At 44.9% G+C, this 23,266-nt stretch overlaps 1 protein-coding gene across 3 annotated transcripts in view; it reads right to left on the reverse strand.

Moving 5' to 3' along the window:
- Nucleotides 1–23,266, reverse strand: part of LOC115095822 (WASH complex subunit 2A-like) — a 257,808-nt gene that overhangs the window by 49,875 nt on the left and 184,667 nt on the right. For all 3 annotated transcript variants that reach the window (XM_029610022.1, XM_029610023.1, XM_029610021.1), the window contains exon 24: nucleotides 10,719–10,817. In XM_029610022.1, the coding sequence (XP_029465882.1) occupies nucleotides 10,719–10,817 (99 nt within the window). The remainder of the gene's footprint in view (nucleotides 1–10,718; nucleotides 10,818–23,266) is intronic.

Raw genomic sequence — 23,266 nt, forward strand, 5'->3', positions numbered from 1 at the left:
ATCCTCAGTGCGAAAGGACAATGCATCACCTGGAGAGCAGGTCCTTGCTACAGGATCCTTTCCTGCTGCACCTGGTTGGTGCTCTCCCATCATGAGACCTTCTTCCTCCAAGGCAGCACCAGGGCTGCCAGTCTGAAGTTGGGACTTGACTACTATGTCCCTGAAGGTCTCATCTATATACCTCTCTGTCTGCCTCAGCTCCTCCAGGTCTGCCACTCTAGCCTCCAGAGATCGGACTCGTTCTCTGAGAGCCAGGAGCTCTTTGCATCACATGCACATGTACAACTTCTCACCGGTGGGTAAAAAATCATACATGTGACACTCGATGCAAAAGACTGGGAAGCCCCCCTCTTGCTGCTGGACTGCTGCCTTCATCTCAATTTTGATCAGTTCCTAGTTAAGTTTTAGGTTGCTATGGGAGTAGGAATGTGTCTAACGTCCTTTAAATGTATTAGTGAATTCACTATGTGTCTGGTAGTGGCCTACCGGGGTCTGATCGAATTCTCAATAAAGTTTTTGTTGATTTTTTTTTTTTTTGTGAAAGTGGCACCTGCCTATAAATTAAGGGATGAGCTAGGGGTGGGTGGATTGGGAAATACAAACAGTCTAACTTCAGTTAGTCAGCCTGAGTGACTCACTGCTCCTAGCTTATTTCTAGCTTCTGGCTACTTTTTGGGTTGGTTTTTTTTTTTCCCCCAATACAAGCACTCAGTTAGTATTAAATACAAACACTCAGTTCTTTAAAAGTCTGGAGAACACTCAGTTCTGCAGACTATTAAAAATAAACACACTACCTACTGCTACCTTATTGACTGACTAAAAATACAAACAGTCTAACTTGTTTATTCACTGCCTTTCTGACTATTAAAGGCACAAACACACTAAATAATATTCCCAAATAGTTAACTTTGCCCCAATACTTTTAAAAAAGACAATGTTCCAAGCAAAAACTTACTGATTCCTTTCAGCCACCAGCAAGGTGATCCTCTCCTCTCAGTGTTCCTACTGGAATGTGGGTTACTGAGCTCTTTCCTTCTAACTTATAATGTGCTTCTAAGGTACATTAGTGCAAAACAATCCCTTAGGAGATGTACACTTCGGTTAGATTTCCTGAGTGACTCACTGCTGTGCTGATTAACAAAGAATAGTACCTATTCACATCTAACACACAACCTTCACACTTAGTCGGCCTGAGTGACTCACTGCTCTCTTGATTAACAAATGTTGGTCCCTATTCAAACCCAATCACACTACCTGAACACCTTTCCAAGGTGAGTAACTGAGCTGAACTATTCAACTTTTTTACTTAGGTATACACTGCTCCTAGCTTATTTCTAGCTTCTGGCTACTTTTTGGGATTTTTTTTTTTCAATACAAGCACTCAGTTAGTATTAAATACAAACACTCAGTTCTGCAGACTTTTAAAAATAAACAAACTACCTACTGCTACCTTATTGACTATTTAAAAATACAAACAGTCTAACTTGTTTATTCACTGCCTTTCTGACTATTAAAGGCACAAACACACTAAATAATATTCCCAAATAGTTAACTTTGCCCCAATACTTTTAAAAAAAGACAATGTCCCAAGCAAAAACTTTCTGATTCCTTTCAGCCACCAGCAAGGTGATCCTCTCCTCTCAGTGTTCTCACTTAGCAGCCCTTCCTTCTCATGCTAACCATAAAGCTTTGTAATAGCCTAAACAGTTACTAGCACAAATAACCTGCTAGACAGATCCAGTTATGGAAGCACCAGCACTTCCACTAGGACTTATAATTATCAGCATACTTATAGTATGCCAGACCCCCAAAAAACTTAAAGAAACATATGAAAAACATTTACCTGCACATCCCTGATAGATTTTTTGGTAGAGAAAAAGAAACATTTGTAATGCCACTATGAGTGTACATGATTCAATTATAATTGCAACTGTCCCTGCAATTAATGTTATACGTTTAATTTACATTTGATTGTAATCTGTCTTGAGGCCATTCTTGGAAAAAAGTGGAATATCAAAAGTTTATAAATATATTGTTTTTCCTTACATGGGTTGTTATCACTGCTAGATATTTTGAGAAAACTCTTGGGACTTGAGAGGCCAAATGGAAGGACTTTGTAATGATAGTGTTTGTCCTGCAATGTGAACCTGTGATATTTTCTCTATGGTCTGGGTGGATGGGAAATGTGTGTGTATGCATCATTGAGATCTAAGGATTTCAACCAATCATTGACTTCAAGATGTAGGATGGTTGATCATGCGGCCATTTTGAATTTTTCTCTTTTGAGATATTTGTTGAGTTCTCTCAAGACCAGAATGGGGTAAAGGATGCCTGATCTTCTGGGGATCAGAAAGTATTTTGAGTAAACTCCTTTGCTCTTCTCTGTAATTGGAACTGATTCTACTGCTTGTGACAACAGCATGGGGGTTCTCTCTTGCTGTAGTATGGATAACTGATCCTGGAGAATCCAATATGGTGAGTGGGGAAACATTGCTGGAAGATTTTAAAATTTGACAATGCTGAGAACCCAATGATCTGTTGTGATGAAAGACCATTGATGGAAAAAGAAATTGTAGCCTTTAACTCATTGGAAGGTATTGCTAGTCAAAAGCTCAGTATTTATTTTTGAGTGGACTCCTGGATAGGTTTGAGCTGTAGCATTTCCCTGGTCATGATGTTTTGTGGTTGCTACTGTTGAGGTAGTCTTTGAAAATCCTGCCTCAAAACTTTAAGCCAAGTCAACCTTCTTGCTCCTATAGCCACAGCTGAACTCTTGAAGTGTCAAAGATGTCATAAATAGATTTAATTAGATGTTTCGAACATTCATCTGCCTCTGAAAGATGGGATTGCAATTTAGTTTGCCAGTCAGTTGGTAATAAAAATCGATTCATCCTTAATTTTTTGTAAAATATTATATAAGTACTGCGTCATTTGAAACGGATGTGCAGATATTCTGTTTTGCAGTATGCAGACTGATACACCTTTTAACTCATGTTTTCTAGTAAAGTCTGTACTCCTTTCTAGATGGATAATTTGCAGAAATCTTAGATTTTTTAGCCTTCCTAAGCATCGACTCTATCACTAGTGAACCATGCAATAGCTGTGTCTTGTCAAGTCCTGGGCTATCCTTGACTCTATATCTTAAGTCAATTCTTCTTGCTACAGGCTATATAGTGAGAGACATGAGCCACATTTTGGCCTTTAAATCCCAAAAGGCTTTGTGTACCAGAAGAACCCTGGGAACTCATCTAATGTTTCAGGATTCTTTGGCAAGTTGAATGGGACAGACTCGGCCATCTTTTGAATAAAAGCCAGATATGATAGATTCTCAGGTAGTGTATTGCTCCTAAGTGTTTCAGGATAGGGATCTGGAGGAAATTCAGAAAAAAATGAAGAATGATACTAAGAATCAGTCTTCCAAAACATGGATGAGAGACAGATTTACCTGAGAAGCCTGATTTTCCTTTTTGCTCTAGTGGCTCTTGCAATGGTAAAATGAGTGATGGAGAATCCATTTGCTGAGAAATCTTCGAGTATAAAGGAGTTGTCTCTTCAGATCTGATATGTATTTAGACAGAACCTCGTGCCCCACTGTTTACACAAATGCATGATTTGTTATATCCAACTTCAATGGGGTTGGTGCTGTGGTTTTTGATACCTATGATTTACCTTAACCTGTTCAAGTACTTTCATGATTTTGTAGACCTCTCTATCATATTTCCCCCCCCCCCCCCCCCCCCCCCCCCCCCAACTCAGCTGTCTCTTCTCCAAGTTGAACAGCTAACTTCTTTAGCCTTTCCTCATAGGGCAGCCATTCTATACCCCTTTTAATTTTGGTCACCCTTCTCTGCACTTTCTCCAGTGCAACTATATCTTTTTTGAGATGCAGTGACCAAAATTGAACACAGTATTCAAGGTATGGTCTCACCATGGAGCAACAGAGGCATTATGACATCCACCATTTTATTTGCCATTCCCTTCCTAATAAATCCTAACATTGTTTGCTTTTTTGACCACCGCAGCACACAGAGCTGACAATTTCAATGTATTATCCACTTATGACGCCTAGATCTCTTTCCTGGTTGGTAGCTCCAAATATGGAGCCCATCATGCAACTACAGCAAGGGTTATCTTTCCCAATATGCATCACCTTGCACTTGTCCACATTAAATTTCATCTGCCATTTGGAAGCCCAGTCTTCCAGTTTCACAAGGTCCTCCTCTGCAATGTATCACAATCTGATTGAGATTTAACTACTCTGCATAATTGTGTGTCATCTGCAAATCTGGTCACCTCATTCATTGCACCTCTTTCCAGATCATTTATAAATATATTAAAAAGCACTGATCCAAGTATAGATCCCTGAGGCACTCCACTGTTTACCTTTTTCCACTGTGAAAACAAACCATTTAATCCTACTCTGTTTCCTGTCTTTTAACCAGTTTGCAATCCACAAAAGGCCAATGCTTCCTATACCATGACTTTTTAGTTTTCTTAGAAGCCTCTCAAAAAGGACTTTGTTGAATACTTTCTGAAAATCCAAATATAACACATCTACCGGTTCATCTTTGTCCACGTTTATTTACTCCTTCAAAAAATATAGGAGATTTGCGAGACAAGACTTCCCTAGGGTAAATCTATGCAGGTTATGTCCCGTCATCAAATAGTTAAAAACCCATATAAAAATGTTCCAAACACCCATAAAATATTTCAAAACAGACATGAAATATCCAATAATTAAAACTAGTAAGGATTTTAAAAAATTCCCCACTTTCTATACTTAGGAGCTTTTCATTTCCAGAAGCACTGAGATTGTCATGGATTAGCAGGCAGAGAGGAAGAAGGAATTGTTGCACACTTTCTCTCACCCACCCATATTCACATGCTGTCAACCTATACACATAATGTGCTCTCACCTACCCACATGAACTCATTCTCACTGGTTCCCTCACATATATACATATATGCACTCTCTCTCACTGGCTCCCTCATCCCCCGCCCCCCAGGCAGGCTCCCAATCATTCTCACACACAAAGAGACCCGCAGGCAGGCACCCATTCATTCTCTCTCACACACACACATACACACACACACCTCAGGCAGGCACCCAGTCATTCTCTCTCACACACAAAGAGACCATCAGGCAGGCACCCATTCATTCTCTCACACACACACACACATACACAGACCCCAGAAAGGCACCCATTCATTCTCTCACACATAAAGAGACCCTCAGGCAGGCACCCATTCATTCTCTCTCACACACAAAGAGACCCTCAGGCAGGCACCCATTCATTCTCTCTCACACACAAAGAGACCCTCAGGCAGGCACCTGTTCATTCTCTCTCTCTCTCACACACACACAGACCCCAGGCAAGCACCCATTCATTCTCTCTCAACTTCCACCCCCCAAGCAGGCTTCCATTCATTCTCACACACAGACCCCCCAAGGTAAGTGTAAGGGAAACTGCAGAATCAGCTGCAGCACTGACATTCGGCCTGGAGAAAAGATGACCTGACCATCCATCCTTGAGTCTGGATTGTTTAGACTGGGACTGCTGGCAAGGATAGTGAGTAATCCTGTCCCACAAACACACAGATTAATTTGGCACGCACACTTGTTTACATTAGGCTATAAAGGACGAACAGCTATGGCTGAAAAACGGGGAGAGCGAGAAACCTGCTTTTACTTTGCTGGCATGCAAAGTGCTGCGTGTCCTTTGTAGACGTACAAAGTGACAGGACCCCTTTTGCCTGTGGTGGGCTCTCTCTCAGTCAGGCTGATGAAAAGGGTGTTGTGAGTATTGGCTGAAATATTGTGCACGGATAAAGATTTATATGCTTAGCAATATTTTAATGCTTAGAACTGTATATTTTTAATACTTAGAACTGTATATGCTTAGAATTGTATATTTTAGTGCTTAGAACTGTATACCTTTAATACTTAGAATTGTTAAGATTGTATATCAATAAACATTATTTTACTTTTACCTTATTCTCGCTTACCTCATTCCTTACAGTAGGCATCCATTCGTTCTCCTTCACACACACTCAGTAGCCCCAGGCATCCACTCATTCATTCTCTCTCGTACATACAAACCCCAGGCATAAGAACGTAAGATATGCCACACTGGGTCAGACCAAGGGTCCATCAAGCCCATTATCCTGTTTCCAACAGTGGCCAAACAGATAAATCACAAGCTACTGTTGCTTATTAATTACCGTAATAGCAGTTTATGGATTTTTCCTCTAGGAACTTATCCAAACCTTTTTTAAACCCATTTAGACTAACATTTAGTTTAGGTTCTTATATATTTATCCTCCACGTTCCTTGTCAAACGCTACGTCAGCGTAATGTTTTTGTTCAATGTACACCGATGTGATATCACTGATGAACATCGGTATATAAAACTGTTAAATAAATAAATAAAATAAAACTGCTATAACATATCCTCTGGCAATGAATTCTAGAGCTTAACTATATGCTGAGTAAAAAAGAATTTTCTTTGATTTGTTTTAAATGAGCTACTTGCTAACTTCATGGAGCACCCCCTGGTCCTTCTATTATCAGAGAGTAAATAAACAATTTACATTAACTTGTTCAAGTCCTTTCATGATTTTGTAGACTTCTATCATATTCCCCCCCCCAGAGTCATCTTTTCTCCAAACTGAACAGCCCTAACTTCTTTAGCCTTTCCTCATAGGGCAGCCGTTCCATGCCCCTTATATCTTGGTCACCCTTCTCTGCACTTTCTCCAGTGCACCCATGCATTCTCTCTCTTGCACATACAGACCCCCAGGCATGCACCCATTCAATTTTTCTTGCACACACACACTCAAGCAGGCACCCATTCATTCTTGCACACTTCTCTTGGAGGCTCTCTTAATTCTCTGCTGTTGCTGTCAACTACTACCATGTACCTGGTTGGGGAGGAGCCGATCCATTGTTTTGGAAGCCCATTCTGCTTTTCCTTTTTTCTACAGGCTCTGCGGCACTAAATATTTATGGGTGTAGCACTTCTTCCATGCTGATCTCGTGTATCATGATATCAGCATAGAGAAAGTGCCACCCTTGCAAGTTTTTTATATCACAAAGTTTGCACAAGCAACAAGACTGGCTCAATTCCAGCTTCATTTCTTCAGCCACCGGAGGGATGAGGTCCACTGGCAACTGCATGGGCCTGTTTTTCGGCCACTGGTGGGATGGGGTCCACAGACTGTACACACAGCTGATTACATAGAGGCTGAGATGCTCCTCTTCCTGCCCTGCTGGCTACTGTTTCCAGACATTACCGCCAGCCGCTAACACTCAGATGGATAACAACAAATGATATGTCATCAGGCCATTGTTGACGACATTGTTGCAAAGCGCCAGCATGCCGGAGATATTGGGACAAATTGAAGAGGAGGCGGCCCAGAAAAGTCTCTGTGGCTGGGTTTGACCCGTGGACCACAATTTGCCCACCCCTGGTCTACGGCATAAATATTTAGGTCCTTTACTCTCATCTCATGGAACTTTTGGTGCAGACCACACATTATATGGTAGCATACAATGGAGGTAGGGCATGCAAACATATGTCATGCATATACATAATGGACATTCTGAAATTCAGACTTGGTTGTAAATGCAAAGACTGAAGCTGCTTTCTACTGCTCTAGCAATCTTTTTCTCTGGCCATTAAATTGCCACAAGGGTTTGCTACGTTGAAATCACATGTAATTAGTTTGGGGTCTCTTTCCTGCTATCTGGACATCAGTATCTCAACTCCTCCGCCCCCCAAATCATGTACTGCTCCCTTGATTTCTGTACACCAAATATATAGCTTTGAAGTTTTTACTACTGAAAAAATTGCCAAGCTGTCGACCACTCCTCAAAGTTTCTTGAATCCTCTCTCATTCTGGCTACTCCCTTAAGTGTGTCCACACTCTACAGATCTTAATGTTATCCAAAAAATACAAAAAACGTTCTCTGTTAACACCTTTTCAATATCACTCACAAAAATATTGAACAGAATAGGCCTAGGACAGATCCCTAAAGTATTTCAGTCATTTTTTTCCAGTATGAATTTCATTTACCACTACCCTCTGCTGTCTATCCGTTAAACAGTTTCTAATCCATCCCACCATTCTAATGCCCACCCCTAATCTGTTCAGTTTATTTATGAGCTTCCTATGTGACAAGTTTTTAAAAGCTTTGCTGAAATTTAAGTATATCACATCAGTGCCTGCCCCTATCTAATTATTTGGTCCCCAGGTGAAGAAATTGTTCATACCAGTCTGGCACAATTTCTCTATGGTAAAACTATACTGCCCTGGATCCTGCAACCCACTGGGCTGAAGAAATGTCACTATAGTTTCCTTCAGAAAAGTCTATTAAATTTAACCAAAGTCAGACAAAACAACTTATTTAACATTTTTCTATACCGAACTTCATGACAAGATTCATATCAGACCGGTTTACATGGAACTTAGGGACTAACTAAACATAACCATATAACAGGAAGGCTGAAGCGCAGTTACATATAACAGGGAGATAGAACTTGGGGGCTAGAGTAGCCTGGAAATAAAAGGACAGCAAAAAACTAGAGGTTGAAAACAAATGTCTATACTGTGGTTGGACCGGGCATCTAGCCAACTGGGCTGAGTCTGATAGAGAGTAATGTTGAGGATGTTGGAACTTAAGGGAAGGCTTGGAAGAAAAGCCAAGTCTTGAGTTTTTTTCGGAAGGTTAGCAGGCAGGGTTCCAAGCTTAGATCAGTCGGTAGGTTGTTCCAGATGGTGGGGCCCGCTGTGGAGAATGCCCGTTCTTTGGTGGAGGTTAGACGTGTGGATTTAGTTGGGGGGACTTGAAGGGTTCCTTTATGTGCCTCTCTGATGGGTCTTGCAGATGAGTATAGTTTGAATGGGAACTGAAGGTCTAGAGGTAGTTGGTTGTGGATGGATTTGTGGATTATGGTGAGTGCTTTGTGCAAGATTCTGAATTTTATTGGCAGCCAGTGCAGGTTTCTAAGTATGGGAGTGATATGAGCTCCCCGGTTGGTGTTGGTTAAGATCCTGGCTGCTGAGTTCTGGAGCATCTGTAATGGTTTGGTGGCAGAAATCGGGAGTCCTAAGAGGAGAGTGTTACAATAGTCAGTTTTAGAGAACAGTGTTGACTGGAGGACAGTTCTGAAGTCCTGGAAATGAAGAAGGGGTTTGAGTCTTTTCAGAACTTGAAGCTTGTAGAAACAGTCCTTAGTGATATTGTTGATTGATTTCTTTAAGTTCAAATGGTTATCAAGGATGACTCCTAAATCTCTAACTTGAGTGGTCTGAGGGATTGAGACTGTTTGATCGGGGTTGGCTGAACGGTCGGGGGAGATAAGAAGGATTTCTGTTTTGGCTGCATTGAGAACCAGGTTCAGGCTGGTGAGTAGGCGGTTAATGGACTTAAGACAGTTCTCCCAGTAGGAGAGCGTTTTTGGAAGGGATTCTTTTATAGGGATCAAGATCTGAACGTCGTCTGCATATAGGTAGTGAATTAGGTTTAGGTTTGTGAGCAGCTGGCAGAGGGGTAGAAGGTAGATATTGAAGAGGGTAGAGGATAGAGAAGAGCCTTGGGGAACGCCTAGAGTAGATTTGAAATTAGGGGATTCTTTATTATTGATTGTGACCTTAAAGCTTCTGTTATTGAGGAAGGAGTTGAACCATCTGAGGGTGTATTCAGATAATCCAATGTCTGAGAGGCGATTTAGAAGGATGTTATGGTTCACTTATAATTTACTTATGGAAACTTATGGAAACATAATTCACTTATGGAAACTTATAATTTCCAACTTTTATAAAGAGGGCCAATATTTGTGCCTTTCTCCAGTCTCATGGAACCATTATTTTGTAAAGGGCATGGCATCTACCCCATTACTAAACGTACCCTTATCAACAATCCTTTCCCAATCTCTTTTTCAGTGAATGCCAAACAGATTTTATGCATTTTCCTTGTTACTCTCCATACATTGCTCATTTCTTCTCAATCTTACAATTTTACCTCTGCCTTTCCTCCTTTTACAGATATAGCTGAAAAAAAGTCGTCACCTCACTTTAATTCAGCTATCTTTTCTTCCATATGTGCCTTTGTCATCCCTGTCTACTTTCCTAGACTCTTTCAACTTTAACAGATATTCCTTAGGCTATTTCCAAGATCCCTTTTAAGTTCTGTATGCTATTTTTGGGGTATGAAAGGGTCAAATTTATGACCTGCAGTCAAATAAAAAAACATTTGAGTTTTACAGACTTGATTGCATTGGTACTGTGAAGGTGGCATGTTTTGATATAACACAATGTGAAGTTAGGCTGCCAAATTATTATTAAAATATGATTCCGCATATCCAAATCAATTGCTTTTAGCAGATTACAAGGCAGTAGATAAATAACCACTTGCTACAGCACAAACAATACAGAACGAAAACATGCATACATGTTAAGAAACAGGGTGTGCTATCTGCATAGAATATGGTCAGGCCTGATTTTCTAATTCTTAGCCTAATAAATACTGGCCCTTGATGCTGTATTGGGATGGGAATTAGTAAACTGGATTAAAATTTTTACAAAGACATGGCTTTCAGGGATGAGGTACAATGCTGAATATATTCTCAGCAACAATGAATTGATTCTAAAACTAACATGAATTCTCCTTTTCTTCATACTGTCTAAATAATTCAAGAAAAAGTCAAATACTGTACCGGAGGTTTCTTTGATTTAGTTGCACTGAAAAGATCTTCCTCTTCGTCATCCCCAAACAATTCAGACCCAGATACTTTTGCAAGGCTAGATTTTTCAGCCTGAAATAGAAACAAAAAAACATGGATTTTATATTGTGGCTAAGGAAGCTTTTGAATAGACACAAAAGGAGATAAAACAGATGACTACATTATTGAATGACTGTGGACCTTCAGCCTCTATTAGGTTCTTCAGAAGTTGCTCACAGCTTTCTTCCAGCAAAGCTTTCATGGTTTCTAAATGTCTCTCATCTTTCCCCTTAGCCAAATGGGTCCTATTATTCAAAAAGTTGTGTGGTCCCCAAGCTGCTATTATTCCCCTCTTAATCCCTGTAATTTAGGCTGTTTTAAAACAGAAAAAGAAATCCATCACTGAAAGGCTAGTTATCCTTTGTACTTTACTATTAAAAATGTATACTTTGTACCTAAATTAAAAGGCAACCACTGCACAGCAGGCTGCATTATACACATTTTCTTTACAAATGGTACTGCTCATCATGAATAAAATTGGAACTTTAGCATCCTCTGTTGACTGGTGATGTGCACTGCCCCTGCAAATCTGTCGGTAATATGGATTTGCAAAATACTAAAGAAATAACATTTAATGTGTAATCAATCATTGAAGACCAAAAGGAACAAAAAGACAAACCAGAGATGTTTTAGTTTCTGTATTTTCCTATAAAGCTAGGCTGCAGGCGCCATTTCGCCCCTTGTCCACGCCGCGACCGGAGACCTGCGCGACCGGCGCCGGAGCCCCACCGGGGGAAGGTCAGGTCAGTACACGGCCTCCCCACCCGGGGGACCCCAACGCCAGCCGCGTGCGCCGAGGCCCAAAGCCATAGGAGGAAACGCGGCGAAAAACGAATAAAACAAACCCGCGAAACGCGACAAGGCCCGCCCTCAACCAGAAGCCAGCCAACCAGCTACAGCCCGGCTAGGCTTTAACTGCACACCCTACTAGGCGTCACGCGCCGAGCGTCGCGCGCCGAAGGGGCACACAAAGGGCCTGCCCCTTTGTGTGCCCCTTCGTGCGCACCTGAATAGCAGCAGAACCACGATTCTCGTATTGGCAGCCATTATACTCCTCCTGCCCCACCATCCCACGCTACTCCCTCAGCCCAGGTCGGCCTCCCTGCGCAGTCGGCGTCGGCCCCTGGAATCTCGCAACTAAGGGGCCATAGAAGCAACCGTCGCTACTTTCCATCAACTACCCCACCCTCTCCTTATAAGCGCTAACCCATTCCAGCTTCTATCCTTTACCCAGCCACTCCAGCATTCATCCAGTCACCCCAGCATCCAGCCTCTCCAGCATCCAGCATTCATCCAGCCTCTCCAGCATCCAGCATTCATTCAGTCACCCCAGCATCCAGCCTCTCCAGCATCCAGCATTCATTCAGTCACCCCAGCATCCAGCCTCTCCAGCATCCAGCATTCATCCAGTCACCCCAGCATCCAGCCTCTCCAGCATCCAGCATTCATCCAGCCTCTCCAGCATCCAGCATTCATCCAGTCACCCCAGCATCCAGCCTCTCCAGCATCCAGCATTCATCCAGCCTCTCCAGCATCCAGCCTCTCCAGCATCCAGCATTCATCCAGTCACCCCAGCATCCAGCCTCTCCAGCATTCATCCAGCCTCTCCAGCATCCAGCATTCATCCAGCATCCAGCATTCATTCAGTCACCCCAGCATCCAGCCTCTCCAGCATCCAGCATTCATCCAGTCACCCCAGCATCCAGCCTCTCCAGCATCCAGCATTCATCCAGCCTCTCCAGCATCCACCATTCATTCAGTCACCCCAGCATCCAGCCTCTCCAGCATCCAGCATTCATCCAGTCACCCCAGCATCCAGCCTCTCCAGCATCCAGCATTCATCCAGCCTCTCCAGCATCCAGCCTCTCCAGCATCCAGCATTCATCCAGTCACCCCAGCATCCAGCCTCTCCAGCATCCAGCATTCATCCAGCCTCTCCAGCATCCAGCCTCTCCAGCATCCAGCCTCTCCAGCATCCAGCATTCATTCAGTCACCCCAGCATCCAGCCTCTCCAGCATCCAGCCTCTCCAGCATTCATCCAGCCTCTCCAGCATCCACCATTCATTCAGTCACCCCAGCATCCAGCCTCTCCAGCATCCAGCATTCATCCAGCCTCTCCAGCATCCAGCATTCATTCAGTCACCCCAGCATCCAGCCTCTCCAGCATCCAGCATTCATCCAGTCACCCCAGCATCCAGCCTCTCCAGCATCCAGCCTCTCCAGCATTCATCCAGCCTCTCCAGCATCCACCATTCATTCAGTTACCCCAGCATCCAGCCTCTCCAGCATCCAGCATTCATCCAGCCTCTCCAGCATCCAGCATTCATTCAGTCACCCCAGCATCCAGCCTCTCCAGCATCCAGCATTCATCCAGTCACCCCAGCATCCAGCCTCTCCAGCATCCAGCCAGCCTCTCCAGCATCCAGCCTCTCCAGCATCCAGCATTCATCCAGTCACCCCAGCATCCAGCCTCTCCAGCATCCAGCATTCATCCAGCCTCTCCAGCATCCAGCCTCTCCAGCATCCAGCATTCATCCAGTCACCCCAGCATCCACACGGCCTCCCCACCCGGGGGACCCCAACGCCAGCCGCGTGCGCCGAGGCCCAAAGCCATAGGAGGAAACGCGGCGAAAAACGAATAAAACAAACCCGCGAAACGCGACAAGGCCCGCCCTCAACCAGAAGCCAGCCAACCAGCTACAGCCCGGCTAGGCTTTAACTGCACACCCTACTAGGCGTCACGCGCCGAGCGTCGCGCGCCGAAGGAGCACGACAAAGGGGCCTGCCCCTTTGTGTGCCCCTTCGTGCGCACCTGAATAGCAGCAGAACCACGATTCTCGTATTGGCAGCCATTATACTCCTCCTGCCCCACCATCCCACGATACTCCCTCAGCCCAGGTCGGCCTCCCTGCGCAGTCGGCGTCGGCCCCTGGAATCTCGCAACTAAGGGGCCATAGAAGCAACCGTCGCTACTTTCCATCAACTACCCCACCCTCTCCTTATAAGCGCTAACCCATTCCAGCTTCTATCCTTTACCCAGCCACTCCAGCATTCATCCAGTCACCCCAGCATCCAGCCTCTCCAGCATCCAGCATTCATCCAGCCTCTCCAGCATCCAGCATTCATTCAGTCACCCCAGCATCCAGCCTCTCCAGCATCCAGCATTCATCCAGCCTCTCCAGCATCCAGCATTCATTCAGTCACCCCAGCATCCAGCCTCTCCAGCATCCAGCATTCATCCAGTCACCCCAGCATCCAGCCTCTCCAGCATCCAGCATTCATCCAGCCTCTCCAGCATCCAGCCTCTCCAGCATCCAGCATTCATCCAGTCACCCCAGCATCCAGCCTCTCCAGCATCCAGCATTCATCCAGCCTCTCCAGCATCCAGCCTCTCCAGCATCCAGCATTCATCCAGTCACCCCAGCATCCAGCCTCTCCAGCATCCAGCATTCATCCAGCCTCTCCAGCATCCAGCCTCTCCAGCATCCAGCATTCATCCAGCATCCAGCATTCATTCAGTCACCCCAGCATCCAGCCTCTCCAGCATCCAGCATTCATCCAGTCACCCCAGCATCCAGCCTCTCCAGCATCCAGCATTCATCCAGCCTCTCCAGCATCCACCATTCATTCAGTCACCCCAGCATCCAGCCTCTCCAGCATCCAGCATTCATCCAGTCACCCCAGCATCCAGCCTCTCCAGCATCCAGCATTCATCCAGCCTCTCCAGCATCCAGCATTCATCCAGCCTCTCCAGCATCCAGCCTCTCCAGCATCCAGCCTCTCCAGCATCCAGCATTCATCCAGTCACCCCAGCATCCAGCCTCTCCAGCATCCAGCATTCATCCAGTCACCCCAGCATCCAGCCTCTCCAGCATCCAGCATTCATCCAGCCTCTCCAGCATCCAGCCTCTCCAGCATCCAGCATTCATCCAGCATCCAGCATTCATTCAGTCACCCCAGCATCCAGCCTCTCCAGCATCCAGCATTCATCCAGTCACCCCAGCATCCAGCATTCATTCAGTCACCCCAGCATCCAGCCTCGCCAGCATCCAGCATTCATCCAGTCACCCCAGCATCCAGCCTCTCCAGCATCCAGCATTCATCCAGTCACCCCAGCATCCAGCCTCTCCAGCATCCAGCATTCATTCAGTCACTCCAGCATCCAGCCTCTCCAGCATCCAGCATTCATCCAGTCACCCCAGCATCCAGCCTCTCCAGCATCCAGCATTCATCCAGCCTCTCCAGCATCCAGCATTCATTCAGTCACCCCAGCATCCAGCCTCTCCAGCATCCAGCATTCATTCAGTCACCCCAGCATCCAGCCTCTCCAGCATCCAGCATTCATCCAGCCACTCCAGCATCCAGCATCAACCTACATCCAAAAAAGACATTAACATGCTACAAACCTTCTCCATTCCGATTATCCCTCGCTCAATCCCCACCAGAGCTAACGCACCATTACTCAATCTACGCTCAAAGAGATCTCTGATTCCAATCATGATCTCCCCAATAACACAATTCCTAGGTCTATCCTTAATAACCTTAAGCCTTCTAAACTCACAGTCACTCTCAAAAAAATCTCACTTGCTCAACGACCATCTCCTAGACTCTCAACCGGACATTTGTGCCATTACCGAAACATGGCTGAAAAACACTGATACAGCCATAATCAACCAACTACCAATACAACAATATGACGTCTTCTCTATCCCCAGACCTAAAAAAAGAGGGGGTGGAATAATGTTAATCACAAAAAAAGAATTAAGACTAACTCAACAAGCCTTCAAATCTACGACTAAATTAGAAATCGGATTATTCAAATCCTCCCAACTCCAAATCTGCCTTATTTACGCCCCCCCAGGGCTCCTAGAAGCCGACCCCTCTCCACTCATCGAAATTATAGCCAAACATATCGACTCCATCTTACCCGCTATCATTTTAGGAGATTTCAACATCCATGTTGATTCTCCCTCCCCATCTTCCAATTGCGAAGCCCTACTTTCCTCCTTCCAGGCTATGGGATTCAATCAAATCATAAATAATCCCACCCACAAGGCAGGCCACACGCTTGACCTGATATTCACTAATGAAACCATCTCGCCCATCTCCCCACCTTCCTGCTCCCCCATCCCCTGGTCAGACCACTCGTTGATAGTTACAAAACTAGCCATTAATCAAAAACAGACCCCTGTTGCTTCCAAATCCTCCATCCAATTCAGGAAACCTTGTTCAATGGACGCACTCAACAACAGCCTTGCCAAAGACCTATCCAAACTGGACTTCACAGATGCTGATACCGCAATTAATTCCTGGCAAACAATCACACACGCAGTAGCAAACTCAATTTGCCCATTATCCTCAAAAATTATCAACCCAGCACGCTCGAACAAAAAACCCTGGTTCTCTACGGAATTAAGAAAACTCAAACAAGACCTACAACACAAGGAACTACGCTGGCGGAAAGACCCCTCCCCCACATCATTGGCTACTTACAAAACAGCAATGAGCTTCTACAGAACATCGATCACCCGCACCAAACGAGATTTTTATGCCAAAAAAATACACTGTTTCCTATACGACCCGAAAACGCTCTTCTCATATGTGGCAGCCCTCACCACTCCCACTTCCCCTACCTTCTCAGAAGAAGAAGCCCAAAACAAATCTACAGAGTTGGCGATTTTCTTTGACAACAAAGTCAAAAACCTACTTGGCCCACTGGCAACATCCAACAAATCATCAATAGCCTTACAACCCCCCAGCCAAACTCCTAGCCAAAATCCATCCTCTACTATTCTTAAACAGACGCTAGTATCTCTTGAACCTACATCATCCCTGGAAATAGAATCGATTATCAAGAAAATGAAACCCTCATCTCACCCTCTAGACCAAATACCAACCAAACTTCTCCTCACCATTCCTAACACCATTGCCAGATCTCTGGCAGACATCATAAATTGTTCCCTCAATCAAGGATCTGTCCCTGACTCCTTAAAAATTGCTTCGCTGAAACCCTTACTAAAAAAACCCAATCTGGACCCAGCCAACCCAGCAAATTTCCGCCCCATCGCAAACCTACCTTTTATAGCTAAAATAATGGAAAAACTTGTCAACTTCCGTCTCACCGACTACTTGGACTCCCACAATATCTTATACCCTTCTCAATTCGGTTTCAGGAAACGCCTAAACACAGAATCCCTCCTTCTTTCTTTAACGGACACCATCCTGATGGGCCTTGACAAGGGACAATCTTACCTCCTAGCCCTACTCGATATTTCTGCGGCGTTTGACACAGTAAATCACGACATCCTCATCAGCCGTCTAATGGAAATAGGCATCTCTGGCTCTGCACTGCTCTGGTTTAAATCCTTTCTGAACAACAGGCACTACAAAGTTAAAATAAACGACAAAGAATCCCACCCCGTCCCATCAAAACAAGGAGTACCACAGGGCTCTTCTCTGTCCCCTACCCTGTTTAACATATACCTACTTCCTTTATGCCAGCTGCTCAATAGCCTCAACCTCACCCATTTTATATACGCAGACGATGTGCAAATCATAATCCCCATCTCGGACCCCATCTCCTCAACTCTAAATTTCTGGAACGACTGCCTACATGCCATCAACCAGCTTCTCACGAATCTCAACCTGGTCCTAAATACGTCCAAAACGGAACTCCTGGTTATCTCCCCTAGCGATAACCACCCCTTCACTAATAACACAATAACCCCACTAGCAAGCCATGTCAGAGACCTTGGGGCCACCCTTGACTCCAGAATGAATTTCAAAAAATTCATTAACGCTACAACTAAAGAATGTTTCTTCAAGCTACAGGTCCTGAAGCATCTAAGACCGCTCTTACACTTCCAGGATTTCCGTTCTGTGCTTCAAGCAATACTGTTTTCAAAGATTGACTATTGCAACGCTCTTCTACTCGGTCTCCCCGCCTCTTCGACCAAACCTCTACAGATGCTGCAAAACGCAGCAGCCAGGATCCTTACAAACACACGGCGCAAGGACCACATCACACCTATCCTAAAAATCTTACATTGGCTTCCTATTCAACATAGAATACTGTTCAAAGCTCTCACTATCATCCACAAATCGGTCTACCAACAATCCTCTCTCCAACTCACCTTCCCTCTGGAACTACTTACATCTTCAAGACCAATAAGAACTGCCTACAAAAGTAAGCTCAAGGCCCCTCCCAACAAATCATCAGTTCACAACTCCATCCACAAGCGAGCTTTTTCAACAGCAGGTCCCCTACATTGGAATTCGCTTCCTCAAGACTTACGCCAGGAACAATGCCATTTAACCTTCAGAAAAAAACTTAAAACCTGGCTGTTCACACAAGCCTATCGTTGAAGGATTCCATATTAACCAACTCTCTCTCACCCTCCAACCCACCCTTCTCCCTCCCCGCACTCCCAAACTTTTTTCACTTTTTTCCCTTTTCCACTCGCAACCTCAACCCACCCTTTTCCCTCACCCCCGCCACTCCTCCCATCTGACATAACATGTATATTCCAGCTGTATATATTCCATATATATATATTTCCATGTATATTTCCGCTGATTATAATCCATGTTTTCTGTATTATTAATTTATTGTTTTATGTTAATTTATAGTTTGTAATTTTGTTAACTTATTGTTCAATTACTTAATTCTGTCCTATCTTCCGACATCCATGTTTTTACTCTCCCTGTTTTAATGTAACTTCTCTTTTCCACTTATACGTTAATTGATTTTTCCCCCTTGTTCTAATGTAAACCGGTACGATAAGACCTGGTCTTGAGTGTCGGTATAGTAAAAGAAGTTAAATAAATAAATAAATAAATAATGATTTCCATTATACTAGTTATTTCCAGTTTTTTCTCTCACATACACTTAATATAAAGGATATTCTGCAAATGAGGAACTACAGAATTTTCATTTGTACATGTTGAGAATTTTCTCACCTTTACCTCAATTCTACAGGTTAACTAAACTAACTTATCACAAAGTTACAGTTCAGAAAACACAGATTGCGAGAGGTTTTGTAAAGGGAAAGGTCTGAGAAGCAGCAAGAGCGCAAAAAAATGGAAGCGAGCCTACTGGCGCACTCTGACATCATCTCTGCTTGGGTCCATAGCTCAGGCTTATTCGCACGAATTCCCTCTGCAGGATCCCTGGGAAGGTTCTGCCAATACTCCAAACTAAGAGTCACTACAACTTGAATTCTATGGTAATTGTCTTCAAGCAGTGAGGCTTCTGCTGCAATTCCTTCACGCCCGGCTTGCTTTAGCACAGCAAGCTGTAAAAGAAAGGCCCTAAAACTCAGTTTAATAAAGCCTAGCTTTTCTTAGCACAGCTGCCTCTCCGAAGAGTTCAATCAGGCTGTGCTTGCCACAGCACAACAGCTGGTAACAGCAAGGCTCTAAAACTCAGTTCAATAAGGCCTTGCTTGTCCTAGCACTGCTGTTTCCCCAAAGATAGTCCAATTAGGATCTGCTTGTCTCAGTCCCGCAGCTTGTAATACAAGGCTCTAAGCCACAGAGAAGTTCTGCTTTCCCCAGCACAGCTGCTTCCCAAAGACAGTCCAATCATCATTGATTACACGCTCTTCTAGCAGGAAAAGTGTTACAGACACTATACAGGAACACCGTCCAGAGATGAGTTAAACAATAAACTACTGGGCAGCAATTTTAAACCACAAACATCCTAGATAATCATATTTTAGGCAATACAGAGGCAGACACGGTTATTGTGGTGGATGAGCTGTGTGGTCCCCCAGGGCATCCTGACCACCACCAGCATCACCCAGCCCATGAGAGAGGAAAGGCCTTGTGGCAGGGCTGTGGCAAAGTCCATCCCGCTGCAGCCTGAAAAGAGGCCCAGAAGTGGCGTGCATGCTGCATCTCAGCCCCCAAACTTCCCGACCCCCAAAATCAGATATGCTGTAGGAATGTACTGCTGCTTGCTCTCATTTGCGACCTGCAAGTGTATTCAAAACTTGCGGAGTTGGCTGGTCCCATTTGCTGGGATCAGCACAGAGGAAGTGCCATATCTGCGAGTTTTGAATACAGTTGCAGAGCTGGAAAACAAGGAGGGGGTTCAGAAGGGGCTCCTGCCTTCCTCCCCCCAGAGTATGTGTGTATGAGAGCTAGAGAACCTGTGTGACTGTGTATGAGAGCTAGAAAGCCTGTGTATTTGTGAGATAAAGAGAGGATGTGTGTGAGAGAGATCTGCAGTGTACTATAATTTTGAAGTTCCCATAGGATAATTTTGTGTTTCAGTTGGGGGAAGCCAATGGTGCTGTCAACAATTTGGCCTTTTGCCCTAAATCTGGCCTTGAACAGAGGCCAACATATGAAATGTTGTAAGCAAAAAACTGGATTGTCAGACTACTGTGAAGTAGCTTGAGACTGGGTGATTTGGAAGGTGGAGAGGCTACAATGTTCCCTCTAAGGATTGGGTAGCTGTGTGCAAAAATGTTTGCTGGTGAGAAAATATTTTCAGGCTCATTACCCTGTGAGTACTACTTTCTCTGATGCAAAAAGCCTATCAATTTTATGCTTACAGAAACGGAACATTGATTAAGTCCATCCCTTAAAGTAATTGCCTAATCCATTAACAGCAGTTACAATAAAATGTGTATGAAAAATACTGCTTTCTGCATGCAAGTGAAATTAATAAAGAGCAAACTTCTATTTAAAATAGAAATGAGGAAGAGAACCATAATGCTGTAAAAACCAGTGATAAGTACCATCATTTTCACAGCAAGAATTAAAGTTCTACAAGAACTGGACCTTTAAAATAAAGGCAGACCCCACCAAATACAGAAAAGAAAGACCATAAAGTATAACTAGAAACATGACAACAAGAATTGTGCTGGAAACCACAAGCCCAACTGTATTATCCAGTGCAACAATAGAAAAAAAGCATCATCATTCCTTTGAAAACATCAAGCAATAAAACATGCCTAATATTACAAACATGCTCATAAAAAAATGTCAAAACATCCGATGAACATACAATAATTTAAAAAAAAAAAACAAAAAAAACTACGTACATAAATTCATTGATATTTTCCAAACACCAATAAAATATTTCAAAACAGCAGAAACATCAAACTTCGCCCAATAATGAAAACTAATTAGGATTACAAAATCTCCTGCTCTCCATACCTGGGATTTTATGATTTCCAGTCAACCTCAGTCTGTCATGTATTGGGGGAGGCAGGGCTACACAAACTTTATCTTCTCTCTCTCTCTCACACACACACTATAACATTCATTCTCTCACATACTTCCTCTCATTACATGCCTATGCTCTCACATACACAGGCTCTCTCTCCCTCACAGACATTACATGTGTTTGTGCATGCCTGTGAGAGAGATTGGGAGCCTGCTTGTGTGCCTATGTGAGAGAAAGCTTCTTTGAGGCTCTCACAGGCATGTGCGCGCACACACACACACACACACACACACACACACACACACACACAGAGGCACACACACAAGCAGACTCCCAAGCTCGCTTTCTCTCACATAGGCACCCAAGCAGGCTCCCACTCCCTCTCTCTCACAGGCACACACACAATCAGGCTCCCACTCTCTCTCTCACAGGTACACACACACACACAATCAGGCTCCCTCTCTCTCACAGGTACACACAGACACACAAGCAGGCTCTCACTCTCTCTCTCAAAGGCACACACACAATCAGGCTCCCACAGGCATACACACAATCAGGCTCCCACTCTCTCTCTCACAGGTACACGTACACACACACACACACACACACACACACACAATCAGGCTCCCTCTCTCTCACAGGTACACACAGACACACAAGCAGGCTCTCACTCTCACAGGCATACACACAATCAGGCTCCCTCTCTCTCTCTCTCACAGGCATACACACAATCAGGCTCCCTCTCTCTCTCACTCTCTCTCTCACAGGCACACACACAATCAGGCTCCCTCTCTCTCTCTCTCTCTCACAGGCACACACAATCAGGCTCCCCACTCTCTCTGACTCACAGGCACACACACACACAATCGGGCTCCCACTCTCTCACAGGCATACACACAATCAGGCGCCCTCTCTCTCACAGGTACACACAGACACACAAGCAGGCTCCCACTCTCTCTCTCTCTCTCACAGGTACACACAGACACACAAGCAGGCTCCCACTCTCTCTCTCTCACAGGCGCACACACACAATCAGGCTCCCACTCTCTCTCTCTCAAAGGCACACACACAATCAGGCTCCCACAGGCATACACACAATCAGGCTCCCACTCTCTCTCTCACAGGCATACACACAATCAGGCTCCCTCACTCTCTCTCTCTCACAGGCATACACACAATCAGACTCCCTCTCTCTCACAGGCATACACACAATCAGGCTCCCTCTCTCTCACAGGCATACACACAATCAGGCTCCCACTCTCTCTCTCACAGGCATACACACAATCAGGCTCCCGCACTCTCTCTCTCTCACAGGCATACACACAATCAGACTCCCTCTCTCTCACAGGCATACACACAATCAGGCTCCCTCTCTCTCACAGGCATACACACAATCAGGCTCCCTCTCTCTCTCACAGGCATACACACAATCAGGCTCCCTCTCTCTCTCACAGGCATACACACAATCAGGCTCCCTCTCTCTCTCAGGCATACACACAATCAGGCTCCCTCTCTCTCTTCACAGGTACACACACACACACACACAAGCAGGCTCCCTCTCTCTCTTCACAGGTACACACACAAGCAGGCTCCCACTCTCTCTCTCTCAACAGGTACACACACACACAAGCTCCCACTCTCTCACTCTCAACAGGTACACACACACACACACGCAGGCTCCCACTCTCTCTCTCACAGGCAGGCACACACACACAGAAGCAGGCTCCCACCCTCTCTCTCTCTCACACAGGTACACACACACAATCAGGCTCCCTCTCTTTCTCTCTCACAGGTATACCACACACAAGCAGGCTCCCACTCTCTCTCTCTCAACAGGTGTACACACACACACACACACACACGCAGGCTCTCACTCTCTCTCTCTCTCACAGGCACACACACAATCAGGCTCCCACTCTCTCTCTCTCACAGGCACTCACACAATCAGGCTCCCACTCTCTCACAGGCACACACACAATCAGGCTCCCACTCTCTCTCTCTCACAGGCACACACACACACACACACAATCTGGCTCCCACTCTCTCACAGGCATACACACAATCAGGTGCCCTCTCTCTCACAGGCACACACACACACACACAATCAGGCTCCCTCTCTTTCTCTCTCACAGGTATACACACACACAAGCAGGCTCTCTCTCTCTCACAGGCATACACACAATCAGGCTCCCTCTCTCTCACAGGTACACACAGACACACAAGCAGGCTCTCACTCTCTCTCTCTCACAGGCACACACACAATCAGGCTCCCACTCTCTATCTCTCACAGGCACTCACACAATC

The sequence above is a fragment of the Rhinatrema bivittatum genome, chromosome 7, assembly GCF_901001135.1.
Source record: "Rhinatrema bivittatum chromosome 7, aRhiBiv1.1, whole genome shotgun sequence".
NCBI lineage: Eukaryota > Metazoa > Chordata > Amphibia > Gymnophiona > Rhinatrematidae > Rhinatrema > Rhinatrema bivittatum.